The sequence below is a fragment of the Lygodium microphyllum genome, chromosome 3 (genome assembly GCF_053477565.2).
Source record: "Lygodium microphyllum isolate KBCC chromosome 3, Lygodium_microphyllum_v1.1.10, whole genome shotgun sequence".
In the NCBI taxonomy this organism is placed as follows: Eukaryota; Viridiplantae; Streptophyta; class Polypodiopsida; order Schizaeales; family Lygodiaceae; genus Lygodium; species Lygodium microphyllum.
This window is the reverse complement of record NC_141137.1, coordinates 76,801,732-76,825,446: the sequence shown is the minus strand read 5'-3', so window position 1 is coordinate 76,825,446 and position 23,715 is coordinate 76,801,732. Positions and strand designations below refer to the sequence as shown.

General features: G+C 41.6%; 1 protein-coding gene across 7 annotated transcripts in view; it reads left to right on the top strand.

Annotated features, from left to right (window-relative positions):
- The window catches only part of LOC148038526 (putative phospholipid-transporting ATPase 4), a 151,689-nt gene that overhangs the window by 18,264 nt on the left and 109,710 nt on the right, over positions 1–23,715 (top strand). For 6 of the 7 annotated variants that reach the window (XM_087673036.1, XM_087673045.1, XM_087673017.1 and 3 more), the window contains one exon: positions 1,129–1,280. In XM_087673036.1, the coding sequence (XP_087529162.1) occupies positions 1,129–1,280 (152 nt within the window). Of the gene's footprint in view, positions 1–1,128; positions 1,281–2,331; positions 2,781–2,952; positions 3,078–23,715 lie in introns of those variants that run through there. The other variant, XM_087673062.1, reaches the window with a different exon arrangement.

Here is a 23,715-nt window from a genome sequence, read left to right as displayed (position 1 = left end):
ACATTAAGTAAGCAATGAACAACACATGTCCCAACTGACATTACTACACATTGGTTAAGCAATAAACAACACACATCCAAAGGATTACCAACCATGTCCAAGCCACAGATGAAGAAGACTTCAAAACTCTTCTAGTTTGTGCATAACAATAACAGGCCATCTTAGCTACTTAAGAAAAATCTATTGAGAGAAAACCTAGAAACTAGGTCAATGGATATTTTTGATGTTGTCCAGACACTGTTCTTCCCAATTTTATGTCTATTTCTATTCATCATACTTTTAATTATGATAAGTGATAAACTGATTTAGTGACTTATGTAGCTATGCTATAGTTGTGCAATTTCCCTCACTTGTGGGAATTTTTTTTGGATATTTGGTATTATTCCCTCTGCTTTGAGATCCTAAGTAAATCTCTTTGATTGTATTGAACATTGAGCATCTTAGGCTATGTGGAAATCTTGTAAAATTATTGTCTTTGGATATCATTCTGTTGACAAGCAAACCTTTCTTGGCAGATTCCCACTGCAGTCTTTTTTTCATTGTCATTCTCTTTATCATATTGAGCATCAACATTTTTGGTATTTTCTCAGTGTTTTTGATATGCATTATGTCTAGACTAAGCACAATACCTCTTGTACAATGTCATATGATTCATTCATTGTTTAATGCCATGTTTGTGTGCGCTTGTGACTTGTGTCTTCTCATTGGCACATAGAAGCGTTTTTCAAATTTTTGATGCTCTAGCCTCATGACAAGAGGCTAGGATGGTACAAACACCAATGAAATTGACAATGGATTCATTTCAAAAAATGTGTGTGTGTGTATTCATGGGTTTGTGTTTGGTGGCTAGCTGGGTACCTTCGTTTGTAGGTAGGATCCAAATTAGCTCTAATGGTGAATGAAGGTAGTCCCTTAGTAATAAGCGTATTTTTTAAAATTTTATATTATTCTACACCATGCAAACATGAAGTAATGATTCATGTTCCAGGTGCAAGGTTTCTGAGTGCCAGCAAGGCAGTTGATATATGGTTTCTTTTGATTAACTATGCTTTCTTTACATTTATGATGTTGCAATACATTCGCAATTTGATTGTAAACATTGGCTCATCTTGGCTGGTTGAATTGCAGGTTATTTTGTACCTATTTCCCTTTACATCTCCATGGAAATTGTAAAAATTCTTCAAGCTATGTTTATAAGTTCAGACATTCAGCTATACTATGAGGAGACAGACAAGCCTGCTTCTGTGCGAACTTCTAATTTAAATGAGGAACTTGGCCAGGTTAGCACTTACAATACCAGAACTCAGGTCTATGAGGCACCTTTTTTTGGAATATCATGTTTTGGCACTGTTGCCTTACATTTTTGGGAATGCCTTTTGCTGGAAAATGTGGAGCTTTGGATTGAAATCTTCAGTTTGAATTTGCCTACGCAACCTTAGCTAAGCTGGCTCATTTGTTGACATGGTATGAGTCAAAATGTAGAATTGCTGAGGACTAATAACATCCAATAGGAGTGATAACACTTACCCACATGTTTGTTCAATAGCTGAAAGGCAGCAGTACACAGCATTGCTAGTGAATGGATAGAAGAAGGTATATGGTGCATCTAGTTAGGCCAATCAATGTAGGGCAGAATCATGTTTGACCACATGCTTAGTGATTTTGTTTTTTAGGTGGGTGGAAAATTGTTAAGAGTTTAGTGAGTTTTGTTGTAGGGATTTATCATGCTCATCTAGTGGCCACACACACCCTATAGCCCAATGGGGAGTGCTTTAAATCAGATCTCCAGGCATAATGGTATGCTTTTGATGTGGTTAGTGTCTAAGTTGCGATTCTTTTTTCTTGAACTTGGGCTATCATGGAGTGCCGCATCTTTTGCTGATATTATTTCTTGTTAACAATTTTGGAGCTGCAAACTCGTTTGGCTTTTCATACACACCTCTAATCATTAGTGAACTTATTTCAAGTTGGATGCTGAAGCCATTAGCAGCACACCTGCTCGCATGTTCTTCTCCTTCCATGTTACTGATCAAGAGTCTGCTTTCTCTTTGCATGTTACTTGTAAATCCATTCCAAAGCATAATCTCAGTCCTCTTTTAAGCTTGTCTTTCCCCCATTCTCTCCTCATTGGTCACCATATATATTATATGCACCAACTGGTTGGCATCTTTAGATAGTTTCTTTCTTGTTAGGAGAGAACCATGAGTAACGCGCATTGCATTGTGGAAGCTTCAGCTTGGATTCTTTTGACATGTTGAAATTTTTATGGCATAGGAACCCTAGGTTGTAGTGCAGCTGGTGGCAAAGATATTAGAGAATGCCCTATAAAGGAAACAGATGCATTTGTGCGTTTCATGCCTAAGTTGTGACTCACTTTTCTTCACCAGAACAACCTGGAGGCCACATACATAGATAGAACAAGTTTGTCCCAGAAAAAAGGAATTCTATTAATAGAATGAGTTTTTCATGGACATAAAAGGGTGCAGTTACAGCAGCTGATGGTTGGAGATCCTGCCAGGAGTTTCTACAATCAATGGGAACTGGCTCTAGGTTGCCACATGGAAAATTGCATTGGGCATGGTGCAGATTTTGTTGTCAGTGCAGATTCAAGTTACACTGGATCTAGGCTAGACCAGGTTGTGGTTGGCCATAGATCAGGTCAGCCAGTTCCTTGGCCTACTAACATTTTGTTTCACAGTTGTCAGCCTATTCAATGTAGCTTGACACCAAGAGTCATTTCCAATGCAATATTCAATATTCCTAACCAAGATCCGACTCAGGTACCTTACATGCACCTATCTAAAACAAGTTTTGGCAATGCTTCCAACTACCCAAGCTAGGATTGTCTGTCAGTGTGATACACATTCATCTTAATCTCACATGTGCACAATTCAGTGTCCCAACTTAAGTGTTCAAAGAGCATTAAGTTAAAAATTCACATCCTTGTGACAGGTCGTCTATTGTCACATATCCCAAATCTCATTTGATTTGTGCTAGTTAATGAGAACGCTGGATGCTCCATGGAAAATTTCCATTCTTGCTACAGAAGCCTTGAAGTTTGCGTCATCTCTATCTAGGTATGCTACAAAAGCCCTGAAGCTTCCCTCATCTCCATTTAAAGTATACAGCTATGTTTTATGCAAACTCAACATGTAGAAGCTCTCTATTGCTACTTCCTTACGCCTACACATTTTGTTGAAATTAAACCACGCTCTTCTTCAGAATCAATGGTCCCTGATTCCTCAAATAGTTGTGGATGTGTTTGTCAAGTAAGAGCTCATGGCCGCTTTTGTAAATAGACAAAAAAAGGGGCAAGAGGGGAAGCCCTGTCTCACTAAACTTTGAATGTCGAACCTCTCCAATCGAGCCCATTGATAAGCGATGCAAGATGCTAGGTTCTAAATGCAAAATCAAAGAAAGATAAGATAATTTAAAGCTGAAAGTGATCCTCAAATCTCATATTCACTACATTTAATATGGTACTCTACAAGATATAGACTTTGATTAAGCCCAAGCCATGTGCTATCCAATGCACTCTTGCACTAAGTATTTGTAGAACATGCCTCTACCAAATCCAAGATAGTCTCGATCAATCAAGATCACCTCAAACACTCTAGTTTGCACTTGTTGAATCTCTTGCTCATGCTTGCATCATTTTGCACTTGCAATCTTGTCAATGAATCACTAGGAGATGAACTTGATCATTTAGATTAGATCCTTGCTAGAGAGATAGAGGAGACGTGATAGTAACGATCACTAGGATAACCATAATCCTTGACATTGATCCGTCTTCATGACGGAATAACATCCCCATAAATAAGCCTCACAAAACATGTTAGTTGACCAATTGCAATATCTAATGAAAACAATTGAACTTACATAACTTTAAGGTGTGTAACACCATCAAAACTATAATGATTGGCGTTGATAATTGGGTTGACTCTTGGTAGCCATCATAGAGTTGATGACTTGCTATATGTTGCTCATCATAATTTCAATGAGTCTTGCCTTCACACATGCGCTCTTTTGCTCGACGTGGCATCACTAATTCAATACACAAGTGTAGTACATGAGATGAACTCCTCCTTTAGAGAAGCAAGCTTAAGGAGACATGGCCTTTTAGAGAGAGAGGACAGGTAGAGCATTATTGACAATACGGTAGAGAAAAGAGGAGAGATGTCTAGGGTGCAGATAAGTGGTTGAGAGGATCACGCTGTTAAGGAAGAGATAGAAGTGATGAAGGGATATTATGTGATAACTTTTTATTGGATATAGAGGAGAGACATGGCTAATAGAGACTTCTTCTATACTACGTGCTTAGATACTCTAGATAGGGAGTGAGAAGACTTAAGAGAGTTTAGGACCCTTAGATAGTGAGGTAGGTGGCCACAATTTGTTACACAATTGGAGTGACCAGCCTTCCTCCTTGGATAGGGTGATAAAGTTTGATCAAGCATTTAATTACAGCAATTAATCATTGAGTAGAAATTGAAATGTACACTTTACCTTAACAATGTTGGATAATAGACACTTGGTTGGCTCCAAAGCTGACGCCCCTTTCGGTATTTCTTTAACTTTGATTGCTAATGGATAGTGTACAAGTTGAGATTCCACAATCTCCTTTGCTGATCCAAAAGCCCCCTACTGTACATACAATTAGTAAGCAATTTGGGCCAATTGCCCCTTGATTTTTACCCAGGACTAGAATCAAAGATTTAGCCTACAAGCTGGGACGCTGTTGCAACATGGACTCCATGCCATGACACCTAAGCCTAACAACGGCTTAGGAGTAGAGGAGCAACGTGCTCCCCTAATCTCAATTGGTTGAACCTCATAAGAATTCTCCTTGCTAGGGCTTGGGGAGCCAAAATAACAAATGCAGCCGCCTCAACAGGAGCCACTAGAGCTGGTCCAAGAAGAAGGGCATAATTCTAAATCAGATCAACAAAAGAAAGAACAAGTGCAAGAACCAAGCCCTCTCCATGGCCACAACAAGTATAGTTAGAAGAGCAAAGGATTCATTCCAAGCCATGCATTCCTTGGTAAATCTCTTAGGACCCTTCCAAATGTAACTACTAAAGAGCATCAGGATGATGTTAGCATGCCCCCTCTCAATGCATCTCCAAAAAAAAAGAAAAAAAAGAGAAAATAAACAAAAGATTCATACAAAGAAAAAGAAAAGGAACAATGAGCTTTTCCATGTATAACAAAGTGCCGCAAACACTGCACCTAGGGATCCTTCAGTTAGGCATGTCCAGCGGCCTTGGTCAGTTGGCTCTGTGCCTACCCCCTAGCCTTTCTTGTCCCCCTACTTCACACTTGGGGCACATCAAGGGCAAGATACACCTAGCGAGTTTGTGCTCGCCTATGGTTAGTTGCCTATGGTTAGATCTGTCTCCTTAAGTGACACCCAAAGCACCTCCCCAGTACAGAAACCAAGTCCTCAAGTGTGGGACATCACCACTGGCTTTCTCGAGGTTCGAACCAACTCCCAATTTCACTAGCATGGACACCATGCAACACTGCACAATGAGGTAGACACACCCCTAGGTAGTACACTTTCTTTTTCTTTTTTCAAGCATACTCAACAATGGTGATCAACCACTGACATTGAAGGCCCCCACTACCCAATCAAATCTAATCTTGACCTCCGCAAGCTAATCTTGGCATCAATGAGCTCACAAAAGAAAAAAAGAAGAAGATGAATTCAGCGAAGTGTGGAAACCAAGATACACTTGGGGAGTGAGCTCAAAGTGACATTCACCATTTCTGCGTCCAAATAACCTCATCAATGTTCAACAGTTGCTCTTGTTATCCTGCAAGTTCTGCAAGTGTGTGGGGTTGTCATGTTGTCACCCTCATCCATATGTGCATTAGCCAGTTCTCTTTGTAACTAGGAGATTTTGGCTTCATTATGAGCTGCAAACATGCGCTTCAAAATATCCCAAGTTGATTTGGAGGTCTTGCATGAGCATATATGAGGTATGATGGCTCTCTTCACTGATAAGACAATCAGTGACAAAGCCTATGCATCTTTCAAGTTCCATCTCCTTTGATTTGCTATAGGAGGAGTAGGGGCAGCAATTGGAGCAATGGTAGGAGCAGTTGGCTGTCCTTTGGCACCGGGGTGAGGTGTTTGAGGAGTAAGCTCACTTGGTCTTGGTAAATCACCTATAATGTAATCCTAGAGATCCTTTGCAACGAGAAGATTGTGCACCATAAAACTCTATAAATTGCTGCACTTACTAAAGCAAGTGCAAAACTGTCAGAAGTCTCTCTTCTTGAAAAATGTGCCTAAACTGCATAATCAATACCCAAACTGCAATTTCCAGCAATTCAATGTTGCACAATTGCATAAGCCTTAGTATTCGCACCAAACATTAAATGCAACTACTTTGATGCTGAAAATCCCCAATTTTCACTACAATATCCAAATTTATTGAAGTTTCTCTATCCAAGGTCACGCAAACAGCAAAATAATGTTGTTCTAGCATCTATCTTGTGCTTTGGGATGCATGCCACCATGTAGGTACAAAGGCTTACTCTGAATCATCTGTGAAATCATGAGTACTAGGGGTCTCTCCATTTGCTCCCATCCCTTATATACCTCCTCTCCCTTGGGTAGCGGCTGATCTTTTGTGGCTCCCCCCATATGGTAGAGGCTTGATCCCCATATGGGGCCTGTATGCAGAAGTGCTTGTGTAACCAAAGTGTCGAAGAGCTAGAGCTTTGTCTGAGGCTCTTGAAATTGTATACATGTGTACTGGATCTCCATTGACCCCAGAGTCGCATAGTCTCGTATCAATCTATCCTGTGCTACTCTCCTCAAAGTGAAAATATAATCCCCAAGTAAACATATCTCTAGACCATCTCCACTATCTCCTCTCCATATGTGAAATGGGATATTGATCGTCGAATCCACTGGGAGAAAGTGTTAAATACCATAACCTTGGTTTTCCCAAGGTTCACTGTGAGATCCGTGCCTTCACAGAAGGCATGTAATGCATTTGTGGTGTTGCAATCCCTTGGGTGTGTTGAAGATGAGGACTATGTCATTGACATACAATAATATGGGTATCAATGTCACCATCCCCGCCCCCAGGCCAGCACGGTCCATCAATCTAGTTTGATATCTCATCAATATAAAGGCCAAATAGAGTAGGTGAGAGTGGTCATCCCTATTTCACCCCAATGGTGCTGGTGATCTCCTTGGACAACCCTCTTGGTGCTTGTACTTGTCCTGTAATAGATGTGTATAATGGTAGTATCCCCCATCTCATGTCCATCGGGACCTTGAGTTCTCGATGGTTCAACTTGCTGACAACGAGTTTTCCCATGTGTGGCCCATTCGAGTTGGACAGTCCACTATGTTGCCTCAAAATCAGTTCTAGCTTGCTTGATAGTTGTTTTCCCTCGTGTAACCCTGTCTTGTCATGTAGCTTGACAACATGCATCTTGATGCCGGTATCACATACTCCATTGCACCCCATTCAAGTCGTCAATGGCCTGTACCAATGTTTGTCACATCAAGGTGTCTGACATGCTATGCTGACTAGGCCTGACAAGTTCCACCATGTCACACTTGCAACATTTAAAGCCCTAACATAGTTCGTGAATGTGCTACCTAAGGTCTAACACCTTTAAATATTAAAACATTGCCCCCCAAGCCTAAATCAGCATTAAGCTTTTCAAATTGCTCTTGTTTGTGCATAGTGTCCTTGTCAAGCACAAAGCTTGGGGATTTTACACGAAATACAAAATTTCCCCAAATTTCTTTCGGAATTTTGGGGCTTTTTCTTGAAAACCCCAAATTCCATGAGAATTTTGGAGATTCCGCATTCTCTGCTTAGAAATTGCTCGGTCTTGTGTCAAAATTTGGGACTTTTCACATTTGAGCTTAAATTTCTCTGATTAAACTTTGGGCTTTTGCGAAACTTTCCCATATTCACTGGCATGGAGGCCAATTACACCTTTTGCATTTACATTCGTGCACATTGGAGCCCTTTTGGCTGAAAATTCTTCATCGATGCCATCAAAAAATTGAAAAATTTTGAGTTTTTGGTATTTTCTTTATTTTGTTTTTGTGCTACAATTGCATTTGTACTTTGGACAATAGTTGGTTACAAAAAATCAGAAATTTCAGCAAGCAATGGCTAGGCAAAATGATTTGCTCAACATGTTTGGGGACTTAGAAAAATTAGATGGCACTAATCATCCCATGTAGGCATACATGATGAAGGATGTACTTGTTGCCAAGCAGCTTTGGGGTTATGTATGTGGTTTAGAAGTTAGACTTGTAGGCTTGGCTACATAGAATGTCACACATTCTTCTAGCCCATCTACTATCACAAGTGGATCTTCTGCTCTAGCTCCTCCTGCACCTCCCACAATAGATTAGTTGAGCTAGGATGGGCTTGATGCCCAAGCTTGTGCTTTGATTACACTTTCATGCAAGAGGCAAGTTATCTTGCATATTCGGTTGTGCACAATAGCCAAGCATGATTGCGATAAGCTTGCTTTGTTGTATGAGGTGCGCAATGAGGCTCATGTAGCCTATTTGTGTAAGCAGCTTGAGATGGAGCACATGACAAATGGTGTTTTTGTGGATGCATACATTACACTTGTCAAGGACATCATGGAGCAGCTTGCTTTGAAATCATTCTTAATGTGTCTCTTGTATTTATGGTCTTGGCTGGTCTAGGGTTGTCACATTTGATGGCATTTGATTAGTACAATTCGATACTAGTATGGTACTAATTGGACTAATAAACCTTGAATCTACATTTGATGAAAAAAAATGTACATATAATTTTAATGCCTATACTTAATATTGGGACTTAAAATAATACACGTAAAACATATAGAGACTTTATTCCAGGAGATTACATATTAAGAGCTTGAGAATAGAGAGGATGGAGAGCTTGAGAGTGGAGGTAGGGCGGAGATGGAGAGCTTGAGGGAGTGGGAGTAGAGAACTTGAGGAGAGAGAGTTTGAGAATAGAGAGCTTGAAAGTTGAGCTTGGAATTTGAATTTGAAATAAGAGAGGGAAAGAGAGGGAGAGTATATTGCCGCGAGAGAGAGAGAGAGAGAGAGAGAGAGAGAGAGAGAGAGAGAGGATATGTGCATGTATGTTATGGGAGAGAGAGCATAAACAACATCTACAACTTACCCAAGAAGTAACGACAAATGGTCACAAATGGGCACTTTAAAATAGTCGGACAGTTTCCATCGGATGTGTCATACTGGACAAGACGGATTGGATCAGTCGATCTGTTCCGTGGACATGGACAACTATAGCTGGTTATTAGAGTTTTGCTACTATACTCTGTTTATTGGCATAAGGAGATGCTAATGCTTACACATTTGATGCATTGGTATCACTATTGTTGCAAGACTGAATCGGTCTAATATAAGTATGGATATTCAAGCATTTGTAGCCAGCAAGGTAAGTCATGGCAGCCCTCAAACTCAAAGGGAAAAGGAATAGCCGTTTCTTCTATAGACTCCTCAAGAACCATGGATGATGGTGCTAAGAAAAAGAGGTGCAATTATTGCAGGAAGAAGGGGCATGTTATTGAAGAATGTAGAAAGAGGATGGCAAGTGAATAGAAAAAACAATCGGGTATGAGCGTTGCTGAAAATTCAGCAAATACAAAGGATGTTTGCGCACATTTAGCAAGCTTGGACATTGGTTAGTCTTATGCCTTTGTTGTGCGTTGTTCGTATGATCTTTCTTTACATGAGCATAGTCTTTTAGCTGTTGAATATTGTAGCACATGGTATTTTGACAGTGGTGCTTCTAAACACACTGTTCTTTCATGACTTGTTTGTACCATATGCAAATGTACAAAAGGGATGATTTGTTGTATGTGCAAACAATGCTTTGTATGTAATTTGGGGGAGTGTTCAAATTCCCATTGTTGCAATGGATGGGAAAACTATCATACTTGAAAAGGTCTTATATGTGCTAGGCATAAAGAAAAATTTGCTTTCAGTTCCAGTCATTGTACGAGTTGGTCTTGTGGTTAATTCCACATGTATCGATGTAGTGTCTATGATTCTAGTAATGGGAATGCCCTCATTGTCATTGATACTTTGTACAATGGACTCTATTACCTTGATTTATATGAGAGGAGAGCATTAGAGGATGCATTACATGTTGAGGCTACTATTATGGATGACACAGAGTTATGGCATGGTTAGTTTGGTCATCTTAATTATGGCATTTTGCTTCGCCTAAAAAGCAAAAATAGTGTGTTCGATCTCTATTCGTTGAAAGCACCCACTCATAGTGTATTTGAAAGTTGTGTACTAGGCAAAATGCATTGTGCTTCATTTTCCAAGGGTGGTTCTGTGTGTGTCAATTAGAAATTATAGCTCGTGCATAGTGATGTTTGTGGGCCCATACATGTCAAATCCATCAAAGGATACCTGTACTTTGTTACCTTCCATCGAAGGTCACCCCATGTCGGGCACCATTTGGAACTTGCTGACCCACGCCAAGCGAGAAGCCTAGGATGTCGGGCCCACCATCCCCTGCTGGGATGACCACTAGGACAACAAGAAGAGGCTACACACTAGCAAGCAGTAGGAGGGCTAGGTTGCTTAGCAAGTTAAGCAACTGCAAGTCAATGTCCTCCTTGAGGCTATGGGCCACCAAGTCCACCCTCTTTCACCTTGAGTTATTTTGGGAGCTTTTGGCTCAAACCTAGCAGTTGCACCCACACCACCTGCTGCATACAATTGCCGAGCTCTAGCAACACTGCCTCCACTATGGTAGTGGTGGTGTTCTTGAACAAGTCTACCTTTTCTACCCTTCCCTTGTATAGGGACTCCAAGAAGCATGAGTACGACATGTGTGACAATGCCATACCCCTTGAAGCATCATTGTGGTCATCATCCACTCTCGTTGTGCTGCACAGCACTATCGCTTGAGGATCTAGTTTGGCAACCCCTACCATCGTAACCTCTGTAAGAAGACCTACACAACAAATCCTTGTGTTAGCCAAGAGAGAGTGTGTGTATGTGTGTAAGAAGCTAGGAACAATTATGTGGGAAAATACTAGCTACACTAGATGGTATAAAATGTGTAAGAGACTATTATTTTTTACCATTCATAATAATACAAAGTCTCTTTATCTATATCCTCTCTCTGCTTCCATGGTTTCCATCTCTCATTTTTCTATATCTCTCTCTCTACTTTCAATATTTCTCTCTCCTCGACTAGTCTTTCTCTCTCCTTTGCACTCTTCTTCTATCTCTTCTGTAGTCATCTCTCTCTTCTTTCTCTCTCCCGGCTCACTTCTTTACAAGTGGTATTAGAGCATAGGCTCTTGATCCATTTGTTTTTTCCTATTTTCAGGCATATTTTCTCTATTTTTCATTGTTAAATTTCACATAGCAGGTGCAAGAGCCACATGGCAAGTAGTTGCAGGCATTTTACTTGGAGCAAAGGCTAATCTTCGAGCTTTGACAAAACTAAGAAATGCAAATTAACTCACAATTTTGGACAATGGACACCCTGTTGGTTCCAAAACTGGCGCCCCTTTTGGTATTTCTTTGACTTAATTGAAGAAGAAGTTGATGTACAATGGAATTTTCTCAGTCCCTTTTGGTATTCCAACTCCCCTTACTATAAAAAATGGCCAGCAAGTCTTCAATCTGATTTGCCCCTTGATTTTGGTAGTGAATTGGTCTTTACCTTCTTTGATGGAGATGGAAAATGCCCCGAATTTAGTGATTAATTGGTCCCTTTGCTTCAATTTGACCAAAAACAGCTTTAGCCCTATGGAATCCATGTCTTGGAGCTTCCAATTATGGGCACACTTCTCGAGACTACTGCTAAACTCTAATTTTTGTTGCAGATCAGGGTTTACAATAGAGAAATCTGAAATTTCTCAGCCTTTGGTAATCTCAATGTTGTAAGATTCGAAGCAAGGCTGGGAGATGAGAGAGAAGGTTGCGGAGAGAGAAAATCCAAACTTTCTTTGTGAAGACTGAAGAAAATTAGTCATTTACTGATGTTGCCTTGTCAAACAGCCATGGAAGCTGTCACCACAGCTTAGGACCACTAGATAGCCGGCTATCCCATCATATATGCTATCGTCTGTACCAGAAGGACCTTGGGCTGTTGTCACCTACTCCTGGAGGGCTCCAAACTACTGTCACATGTTGTAGGACTGATCCCTTGTGGCTACAAATCACATCAGCAACCTCTCCTTGCTCTCTAATAGCCTCCTTCTCTCTCATAAGTTGAATGCATTAAAATGCCTCTCTTTAGCCTCTAAAGACGTTTTTCAATTTTGCATGGATATTTTTGACAAGTAATAGCTTTCCCAAATGGTTTTTCTAGCATTATTCATAATTAAATATTAATTTGCAATCTTTAAATATTAAAAATTAATCTAATAATTATTTTTGTGCCCAGAAAGATAATCTGATTGGCTAATAATTAAATTGGCTAGGCAACTTCCATTTTGGAGTGTCTCCATGCCATCTTTGATTGTCGGATTGGCATTAGGTACCATTAAACGCCATTTCTTTAGTGTCACCAACTAACACTTATGGCTAAATGAATGGCCTAGGCCAACAACTGGCACTAGATACCACCAAGTACTTGTGCAACATAACTTATAGCAACTTTTGCCTTTGATATCCCATGATTTCCTTGGGTCCTGGGCTCGTAAATTTACTCTAACCCTAGTTATACCTTACATGTGCAACATTTACTTAACCCCATGTGATTAAAAATTAATCCGCATGTTAAGTGAGGTTTCAAAAATACATGTCTTTATGACAATATGCTTTGAAACACAAATCTGAAGTGTTTACATACTTTAAAAAGATTCTTAGCCTTGATTGAAAATGGCAGTGGATGCAAGCTGATTACACTATCTGCCGATCGAGGGGGGGAAATATATGTCATAGGAGTTCATGGCTGAAAGGGGCATTATCTATTAGTGTACTATGCCTTACATACCTCAACAAAACAGTGTGGTTGAAAGAAAAAATCGCAATTTGATGGAAATGGCATGTTGTATGCTGCCACATAATAAGTTACTTCCAAAGTTTTGGCTTGATGCTATCATATATGCAGTGTATGTACTGACTCGCAGTCCAACGAAAGCATTGGTTGAATATATGCCTTATGAGGCTTGGAATGGTTGGAAACCAGTGGTGTCACATATATGTGTCTTTGGTTGTTTGGCATATGCTTTGTTGGGAATAAAGGGCCACTGTGCCTTTTAGAGTTGCATGGGTTTGAACACACCCTAAGCACTTGTACTTTTATATATCTATCTTAAAAACCTAAAAGGGGTATATTGTATTGTACCCACACATCGTGCATCTCTCTCATTCTCTACTATTTATTGTTGCTCACATTTTTCTCTCTATTTTCCATTGCGATTGCTGACTATTGCATCTCTGCTACGCATCACTCATTGCAAATTGGTATCAGAGCATCGGTTATCGCGAGCGCGCTTCCCGGAGTCCATTCAAGCTATGTGAGCTCGTTCCACATGAAGAAAACATGTTGTCTTCACTTCAGGTTAGCGGTAGCACTTGCAGGTCAGGCGCAGCTGTCTCAGGTAGTTAGTAGGTTAGGTGTGACTTGTTTCAGTCACGTGATAGCTTCTGGGTCACGTTTCGGCTAGCGCAAGCCAGGCGATAGCTTTCAGGTCACAATTTTGGTCAGCACAAGTCACACACGACAGTTTGGCAATTCACTTTTTTTTTTTGGGGTAAAAGTCGTGTTTGTTTTTCAAAGGCTCATCCTTTTGGGAAAATTTGTGGGTTGTCATGCGCTGATAAGCATAGATTGAAGAATCTCAAAGATTGTGCATGCATTTACTCTCGGAATTCAGGGCTTTTGATGTATGCTCAGAGATTTTACTCGCTTGAGTAAAATTTGTGAAATTTGCATAGATTCGAGTCTCTGAAATTTGGGTTTTTAATGTATTTGTGGAAATTGCACAGTGACAAGTACAATTTCTAGAAATTTTGACACATTGGACCCTGCGTGATTTGGAGCTTTTTGCAAAATTTGCAAGATTTGTGTCAAATTTGGTCTGGAAATGCACTTGCTGTACAATTTCTATGCAAACTGGGCACATTGGACTTGGGGCAAATTTGGGGCTTTTGTGAAATTTTGGCAAAATCGGCTTGTGAAATCTACTCAAGAGTTATGTATGATGCAAATTGAGCAGTTTGAGTAGAGGAATTTGGGGCTTTTGACCAGGTGGGTCAAATTTTGCCCATGGATGCATTTGGAGCAGAAATTGCCGCTAAAATTTGGGGCTTTCTTATGCAATTTGATGTATTAGCTTGTGGAACAGCTGCAATTACTTGTGGTGTGCTGTAGCACACATTTTGTGACTCTTAAAATTGATTTGCAGATCTGAAATTTTTGCAATCACTTAGTTTTTTAATTGCTGGTTGGTACTAATTTTGTACCTTGGTCATTTGTGTGACAATTGGGCTTGTATTTGTTGACTTTGAGTCATTTTTGGGCTGCAAATCAGTGATAGCAGCAATCTCTTGCACATCAAGAAGATTGAGGGTGCTCACACCTTTGCTGTATGGCAGAAGCAGTGCTATGATGTCTTGGTGCGGAAGTAATAGGTGAAGCCCATAAAGACAAAAGGGGTAAAACCAGAAACCATGGATCAAGATGAGTGGGTCGAGTTAGATGAGCTTGCATGCTCTACCATAGAGCTTTTAGTGTTAGACACTGCTATTTAACATAGAGAAATTGAATTTTGCTTATGATATGTGGCAAAGACTTGAGGAGTTATATTCTCAGAAAACTGCAGCAAGCAAGGTTTACTGGTTGAAGAAATTGATGGACCTTTGTACGAAGGAAGGTACAACCATGTCTGTACATTTAAATGAGTTTGACTCTGTTTTCAACATTGATGAGGAGTTTAAGGCAACATTTTTGCTATGCACTTTGCTTGAAAGTTGGAACACTTGTAGAGTGACACTTTGTATCCATTACATGTATCTAGTGTGTGTGATCATGTTGTCGCCATAGCTGAGCAGCTAGGTGTATCTTTGTAGCATGGCCAGTTGGGACACATGAGTCAAACTAAAATGAAAGTGCTTTCTTGTTTGGGTTATTTGCTGTGTTTGAGGTATGCTGATTTTGACCATTGTGATCATTGTATATTTGGTAAGCATACTTAAATGTCACATAAAAAGTCTCTTTTGTTAAAGTCTTCACCTTGGAACATTTAGATGTATGTGAGGTGCCAGGATTGTTTGTAGGGGGAAATAACTATTTTATCACGTTTATTGATGATGCCACATGCAACGTATGGGTTTATCCAATCCATCGTAAAGACCAGACATTAGATAAGTTTTAAAAATTCATGGTACTTGTTGAAAATATGACCAACAAGACATTAAAGTGTCTTCACTCTGACTCTGACAATGATGGGAAATATGTATCAAAAGCCTTTTAGGCCTTTTGTGACAGCAAAGGGATAAAGAGGGAGCTCATTGCCCCTCATAGTTTGCTACGAAACAGTATTGTAGAGTGTATGAATAGGACTATTCTAGAGAAGGTCCATACGATGCTGTCTCATGCTGCATTATCCCATGGATTTTGGGCAGAGGTTGTTATGACAATTGTACACTTCATAAATCGGTTATCAAACAGGTCTGTTGGGGGTATAGTTCCCTAAGAAGTGTAGTCGGACAAGCCACCTTTATATGCATAGTTGAGAGTGGTCAGTAGCAAATACCTACTGTAAATGCCCCTATAAAAGTAGGGAATGATATTGAAATATATTAGCAAAAGGTTGCCCGTGATATACCACAGTCTCAATAAGAAAATGTGCCATTAGAACAGTCGGAACAGTCAAGACGGCATGCTGAAGCATTTGAACAGCAAGCTGTTAATGTAGATTTGTAGTCTAAACAGGCAACAAACACTGATCATTGGCCCATAGATTGACTAGAAATACGAAACAGAGATGGATAGGTTTGTTCTTGGCACAAATTATGTTGTTGATTATGTCATGTTGATAGATTGTGGTAAACCGTTACGCTTCAAGGAAACAATGGATAGAGAGGACAGCAAGAAATGGCATAAAGCTATGCTGGCAGAGATGGAATCTCTAAAGAAGAATGACACGTGGGATTTGGTGCATTTGCCAAAGGGGCATAAAGTCCTACCATGCAAATGGGTTTACAAGGTGAAGGCCACTTATGGTTCGCGCCAAAGTATAAAGCACGGCTTCTTGCAAAGGGGTATAAGCAGGAACATGGGATTGATTTTGATGATGTCTTCTCTCATGTAGTCAAGATGACTACTTTGCAGACCATATTGGGCTTGCTTGCATGTGAGGATATGGAGCTCATATAGATGGATGCAAAGACTGCTTTCTTACATGGTGATCTGCATGAGGACATATATGTGCAATAGCTAGAAGTTTTAGTGGCAAAGGGGAAGGAAAGGATGTTATGTAAACTCAATAGAAGCTTGTATGGGCTGAAACAAGCATCACGTCAATGGTATCATAAGTTTGATACATTCATGCAATCTCAAGGATTCAAAAAGAGTCAAGTGGATCATTGCTTATATACCAATAAGGCAATAGATGGCAGCCTTATTATGTTGGTTTTGTATGTGGATGACATGTTGATTGCTAGCAGGGATGTTCATGCTTTGGACACATTCAAGCAGAACTTGCATAGCAATTTTGACATGAAGGATCTTGGTGAGACAAATCACATTCTTAGCATGTATATACTTAGGAACAGATCGAAAAGTCTTCTTCATCTGTCATAGCAACAGTATGTATTCAAGATTTTGCAACGTTTCAATATGGAGGGGGGAAAAGCAATTGGTGTATCATTGCCTCCATATATGAAATTCAGTGCAGAGGATAGCCCTATATTTGATGATGAAAAGGCTGAAATGTCCAAGATTCCATATGCTTCAGCTTTGGGTAGCTTGACGTATGCTATGGTTGCTACACATCATGACATAGCATTTGCAGTGGGCATAGTTGCCTTCGTACAATGTCGGGATGGGTTCGTACCATATGTACTTGTATGGTATCGTACAAATTTGTACGTGATTTTGGGCGCATTTTTTTTCATCCATCCTGTGGACAAAAACTGGTTATATAGCACGATTTCGGCACATTTTCGTGGGGACCCGCGGCAACGTTTGGCAAAAAAGAACGGGTTGTGGACTTGGGGCTCATTTGCACCCTCTCTGAAGTCTCATACTCTCCTCAAGGCTCATCCTCACCCTTTCGTCTTCAAACATCAACCTTCCATCCCCTCCTTCTTCAAGCATCATCTTCTCTTCCCCTCCTCTTTCCTCCATCCACATTTTTTCATTGTTCTTCCAAGTTTTCCCCATCCCCTCCCTCTTGAAGCATCATTTCCTGACCCCATCCCTCTTGATTAGAGTGACGAGTCTTGACTCTCTCCTCTCCATCGGGCCTTGCCTTGATGCCTTGGCATGATGATACGCGAGAAGCATGAGGCCTTCAACTTGCATGCTATCCATGTGGAGAAGGACATAAAGAAGTCAACTCCTACCATTGGACTTGCAAGTATTGCGGGAAGCGCTACATAAGTGGTGCGACCCGTCGTCTTCAACATCTTTTCAAGACGGGTTGGAAGTTGCTATATGTAAGGCGATCCCTCAATACATTGTGGAGGAGATTTTTGCTAATATGAGAGGCGGATCTAGTAGAGGAGGAGAAAGTGGCGCATCGGCGACGATACCCATACCTATGTCTACTTGTAAGGAAGTGTCAAATGTAGGCATATCTTCAACCAATGCGGGTGAGGCCTCCACCATTGGTAGTGTCGGCTGCACATCCGCTTCCGGCTCTGGCATTACAAAAGGCAAAGATTTGAGGGTTATGCAGCACCGGAGAGGCAATCCTCTCTCTCTCAAGCTCATATCATACGCTCGGATTGGTTGCCTTTCTTAGAGAAAGGCAACGACAAGCGGACATTGAGATTACACGCACAGTGATTGAGTGCAATCTTGCATTCAATGTCCTAAAGCATGGGCAATGGAGAAAGATGGTGAGAACCATTGCCAATGTGGGCCCATGTGAAGGATGGAGCGGTGTTGAATACAACGATATGAGGACGAAGAAGCTTAATGAAGAGAAGGAGAGGATTGATAACGCCCTTGATCCTATTTAGGCTACATGGACAAAATACGTTTCTCCATTCTCACCGATGGATGGAGAGACCATAGGAAATAGGGCATCATCAACATAGTTGTTTCATGTCCACTCGACACATATTTTTTGCGGGCCGTAGACATTGGCAAGAGGGGAAGCAAAATGACAGGCATATTCATCTACCGCTACGTTCGGCAAGCTATCATTAAGGTATACATTGTTTTTTTAAAATTTTAAGTTGTTGCTTTTATTATTATAATTTTTAATTCCATGTGCAAGTCATTGTTTGGACTTGCTCATGGAGGACTTTGGGAAGCTCAAATGGGTGAAGAAGGTGGTGCATAAGGCTACATCAGTTGTGAGTTTCTTTACAATGAAGGTGAAGGTGCTTGCGATGTATTGCCAGCATAGCATGCTTGAGTTGAAGAAGCCTTATTCAACTCGCTTTGCTTATATGTGGTTGTTGTTGGAGTGCCTTTATGAGGTACGGTCTGCCCTACGCCAGATGATGGTGTCCACTCTATGGAATGAGTGGGGTGAGAATGAGACAAAGGAGGCGAAAGCTATGCAGCGCTTGTGCCTCGACGAGCAGCTCTAGTAGAGAGTCTATGGGATCATGAGTGCCGTGACTCTCTTTCATAGAGTGTTACGTATGGGTAAATACGAGGGGTCCACCATGGGCCTTCTCGTTTACTTCTTTAGAGCAGCATTGGTGGAGACACGAGATTGCATGGTGATCACAGAGTCACAGTGTGCACATATCATTGATATAGTAGAGAAGAGATGGGTATGGATGCGTAAGCCCATCCATGGATTTATAGCACTATTACATCTGGTCTACAAGTCTCTAGTAGTCATGGATAATAGAGAGCTGGGTTATGACTTGCTTGCATATCTCACTCGTTTGGTCCCCGTGGATGACCATAACACAGTTTTAGAGGAGCTTGGATGCTATGTGGATCAGAGAGGGCATGCGGCTTTTGCTTCTCCCACTTGTTGGAGAAGAGAGTCTCTTGTGAAGCCTCTCTTTTGGTGGTAGAAGCTTGGATATGCGTTGCAGAATCTTCAGCCCTTGGCCATGAGAGTCCTTGCTCAGGATTGCTCTTTGGGTGCATGTGAGAGAAATTGAGTGGCTATTCTCTCATTCATACTAAGATTCGCAATTGGATTAGCACATGACAGTCAGAGAGCGGCTAGTCTACTACCGCACTAACTTGTGCATGATGAAGGTCATGATGACCATGGGTAGTCCAAAGCAGGTAAACACTTGTCGTTTTGGTTAAGTCAAGTTTAAATATGTTGTTTTCAATTTTATACAAGTTAACAATTTAGTATTTATAATCTTATGTCAAGTTATGTGCATCGTGTAGGTGAATGCTGATACATTGAAGTTGATGGGCGACACTCTTAGGAGTGTACACCAAGAGATTGATGTGGAGGAGTAGATCTTTGTGGAGCTCTTTAGAGAGCTCATAGCAACAAACACTCTTGACACTCACAATCAACGTGCTTGTGGGCAAGGAGTTCAAGTTTGAGTTCGAGTTGCAGCAGTTGCTAGCAGGGTATGGTCATTCGGTGCCCTCTGAGATCGACGAGGGGTGGTTCGAGTGGTTTGTAGACATATGTGAGGCGGGGCTCTAGTAGCTCTCATCCTGTGCTTGATGATGGCATTTCCCCCTTGCCTACGATTACATAGCCATTGCCTAGGGAGCCAACATTTGATGATGATGGTAACCTCATTAGTGAGGATGAGTATGAGAGTGTCTCATCATTCGACATCGAGGGGTCATATTCAAACTCTCTTGATGAGTGCTTTGATGGTGATGATGATGTATGATGTATCATTGATAATTGTATCCAGATTGGTAGATTCCACTCTTGACTCGAGTTCGTCGTGACTCTAAATCCTATGACACTTGTATGATGTATCATGTATGATCATTGATCTCATTTTGTAATGGCATTGCTGTAGCCTATTTTCACTTTAAACATGTGTCTTATCATTTATAGTTTAAAAAAAAAATTAAGTTAATTTTATTTCATGCTAATATCGTATTGTACCTTATAAAATCATAAGGTACCACATGGCACATCCTGGCAAAAAGCATTGGGAAGTAGTGAAATGTATCGTGAGATATCTTAAGGGCACAAAGGATTTGCGCATCTGCTTTGGAAAGCAAAAGGCATTTGTCATTGCCTTTATGAATGTATGTTAGGATAGTCACAACTTTCAAGAAGGGTACCATGGCTTTGTCAAAGGCCACAGTGCCAACTCTAAAGAGAGAGGTAGTGAACCCACACAAACACCCAATGTGAAATACTCGCAACACTTAGAAGCCCTAACTAAGGCTGCAAATACAAATAACCAAGTGGGTTTCCAAATGTAAATTGTAGGCTACCAAGGACACATCCGCAAGCTCTCATGTCCCATACACCAAACCTAAAAGAAAAGTCTAGCATTTTACGAATAGGAAAAGGATGAATCGTGATGTGCCAAAAGCTCTATTGTGTGGCTAAGGCTTCTATGTCTAGGCTACAGACGTGTGTTGCATTGTCTACTGTAGAGGCAGAGTATGTGGCTGCCATTGAGGCATGCAAGGAAGCTTTATGGCTTTCATGTCTGGTGGGAAAGCTTGACATTACCGAGATCCTTGCCTGCATTGTGATAGTCAGAATGCTATCATACTAGCACGGAACCCCGTCTTTCATGCAAAGACGAAGCACATATAGGTGAAGTATCACTTTATCACGGATGTACTCGACAACAAAAGCATTGAGCCATTCAAGGTACATACAGATGATAACCTTGCAGATCTTCTCACTAAGGGTTTTTCAGCAGAGCGGTGTGCTGATTGCCGATAGATGATGGGAGTTGGATAATATATGTATTTCAACTTTGTACATACTTAGACTTAGTTGATTCTTTTTCTCAACCTTAAGGCATGTTGCCTTTAGGTGGAGATTGTTGGGAATAAAGGGCCATTGTGCCTTTTATATGTGCATGGGTGTGAATGCACCCTTACTACTTGTATTTTTATATATCTATCTCGAAAACATAAAGGAGGTACACTCTATTGTATCCACACATCAAATTTTTTTTTTGTAAAAGGTAATTGTATTAATTACGAAAAAATACAAGATTACTTTATTACAAGATAGTTGATGACACTAAGCCATCAGGTGAAGAAGTTCTCTCGCTTTCTCTCTCTCTCTTTCTGATTACAAGAGGCCCTAGGGCCCTAGGCCAACGTGTGGGAAATCCCCGTAGTAATGCACTAAAAAAGTTACACAAATCATGGCAACGACCCAGAGGCAATTGCCATATGCCAAGGAAGCAAATCCTCCCGAGGGAGCAAGTCGGAGTGTCGGATGAGATCTAGCTGCCAATGCAAGAGGCCTTTAAGCCTGGCAATATGGCGCGGTACATTAGAGGCCGAATCAAAGAGAAAAGCATTGCGCGTGGTCCAAATGTGCCAGCATCCCCAGAATCTGAAAAAGTGAAATAAGATCTTCATATGCAACTGTGGCGGTGCGGGATACTTCGGGCGCACAAAAACCCAGTCGAAAGGAGTTAGTGAGGACCCCACCACAGTGCGCCAAATGTGCGACAAGAGTGACCAGATATTCTTGGCGAGCGGGCAAGAAAGAAAACGATGTCGGGCCGATTCCGCCGTTGTGGTACAGAAGAAACAATTGCCATTCGAGATGCGACGCTTGGCAAGGGCCGAGGCAAGAGGAAGACCACCAATCATTACCCGCCAAAGAAAGACCTTGCATTTGAAAGGTGCCTTATTCAGCCAGCCCTCCATCAGCGTTGTTTGCCACCATGTCAGCGATTTCCGCAGTCCCCAAACAGTATTAGCTTTGTCACCCAGCCATTGGTGATCTTGAATGAGAAGATGATACACCTGATTAGTAGAGGCCTTTTCCAGACTCAACCGGCCTGCAAGGTCCCAGTCCTGCCAAGGGTGATCCACAGCTAGGGCAGGAAAGGGTTGCCTACCCTGAAGCTCCGACGAAAGCTTTCCCCATAAATCACGGTATCCGCTCGAGATCTTGAAAAGTCGTCTAGCAGTCCGAAACGATACAAGGACATTGCGAGTGGCAAGGGTAGCATCCGCAACCGACGTCACACCTAAACGGGCCATGCGGTTAAATCTCAGTTTGAGCTGATGTTTATCTTCCCATGAAAGTAGTCGCGATATTGCCAACAATTCCAGCTGAAAGGAGTTAGTCTGCAAGTGGTCCCCTACCGGGTGCCAACGGGCCTTTTGGAGCACCACTTTCCAAGAGCCGACCAAGTGCAGTAACAAAGCGAAAGAGGGACTGGAAAAACGGGAGTCAGCATTAAGGACATGCCACCAGGAGGCCCGAAGCCGGGTGTTACCATGGCGGAGCCCGTTGTCCTCAAGAAAATAACGGGCTATGATGGTCCACAGGTGATGATCCACACACATGGCACGAAAAAGGGACCAACGGAGAGCTAGCATATGATTTTCTGCATCCAAAAGAGCTCCACCACCCATGCGCTTAGGGGTACATGTATGTGACCATGAAATCCATGAAATACCTGCATGCAGGGAATCCTTCTTCCATAGCATGAAACGGATGGGATGAGTGAGAGCCTTCAAAGTAGTAGGCGTCCATGGCAACAATGGCAGGAAATATGTAAGCATTGGAAGCATAATTGACTGAGCCACTTTGAGGCGGACATGGAAGGGCCATGTTTGCGACTTCCAATACATAAACTTCGCCGCCAGTTTTTGTGAAATCCACTCCAGCAAGTCCTTTGGCCGTACATCCACCCCCAATGGGTATCCAAGATGCCTGACAATAGAGCCACGGGAAACCACCTGGCCTTGCCAGCCTAATGACTGTAAATCAGGCTCCGTGCAACTGAGAATGGCTGACTTAAAGGCATTGATGCGAAGCCCAGAGGCCTGATCAAAAAGCGTCCAAACATCTAATGCCTTGCGAATGTTGTCCCTGTCCACCTGCAAAATCATAAAGGTGTCATCAGCCAAAGATTGGCTAATGAAGTGCTGGCCCAAAGGAAGAGACAACCCTGCCAGCTGAGCAGAATCTGCCATGGAGGATAACATTGAAAGGACCGGGTGAGTCGCCAGGGCAAAGAAGAGAGGACTCAAAGGACAACCCTGTCTGACTGAGCATGTAAGGACAAAGGGCTCTGTAACCCCACCATTGAGCATAACTCTGGATGAAGCCGCAGCACTAATGGTGTAGATCAATCGGGACATCCGGGTACCAAAGCCCATAGCAGACATGAGATCTGCAATGAAAGACCAGTCCACATAATCAAACGTCTTTTCCAAGTCCAATTGAATCAATACCACTTCCTGACCGGAGTGTCGCGCATAGTCAATAACCAATTGCACATTTAAGATATCATGCAGAATGTTGCGGCCCTTAATGAAACCATATTGGAGAGGATGCACAATAGCGGGAAGGTGCTTGTGAAGCTGATTCGCCAGCACTTTGGAGTAGATTTTATACATGGAGCCCATCAAAGAGATTGGTCTCCAGTGTTGCAGC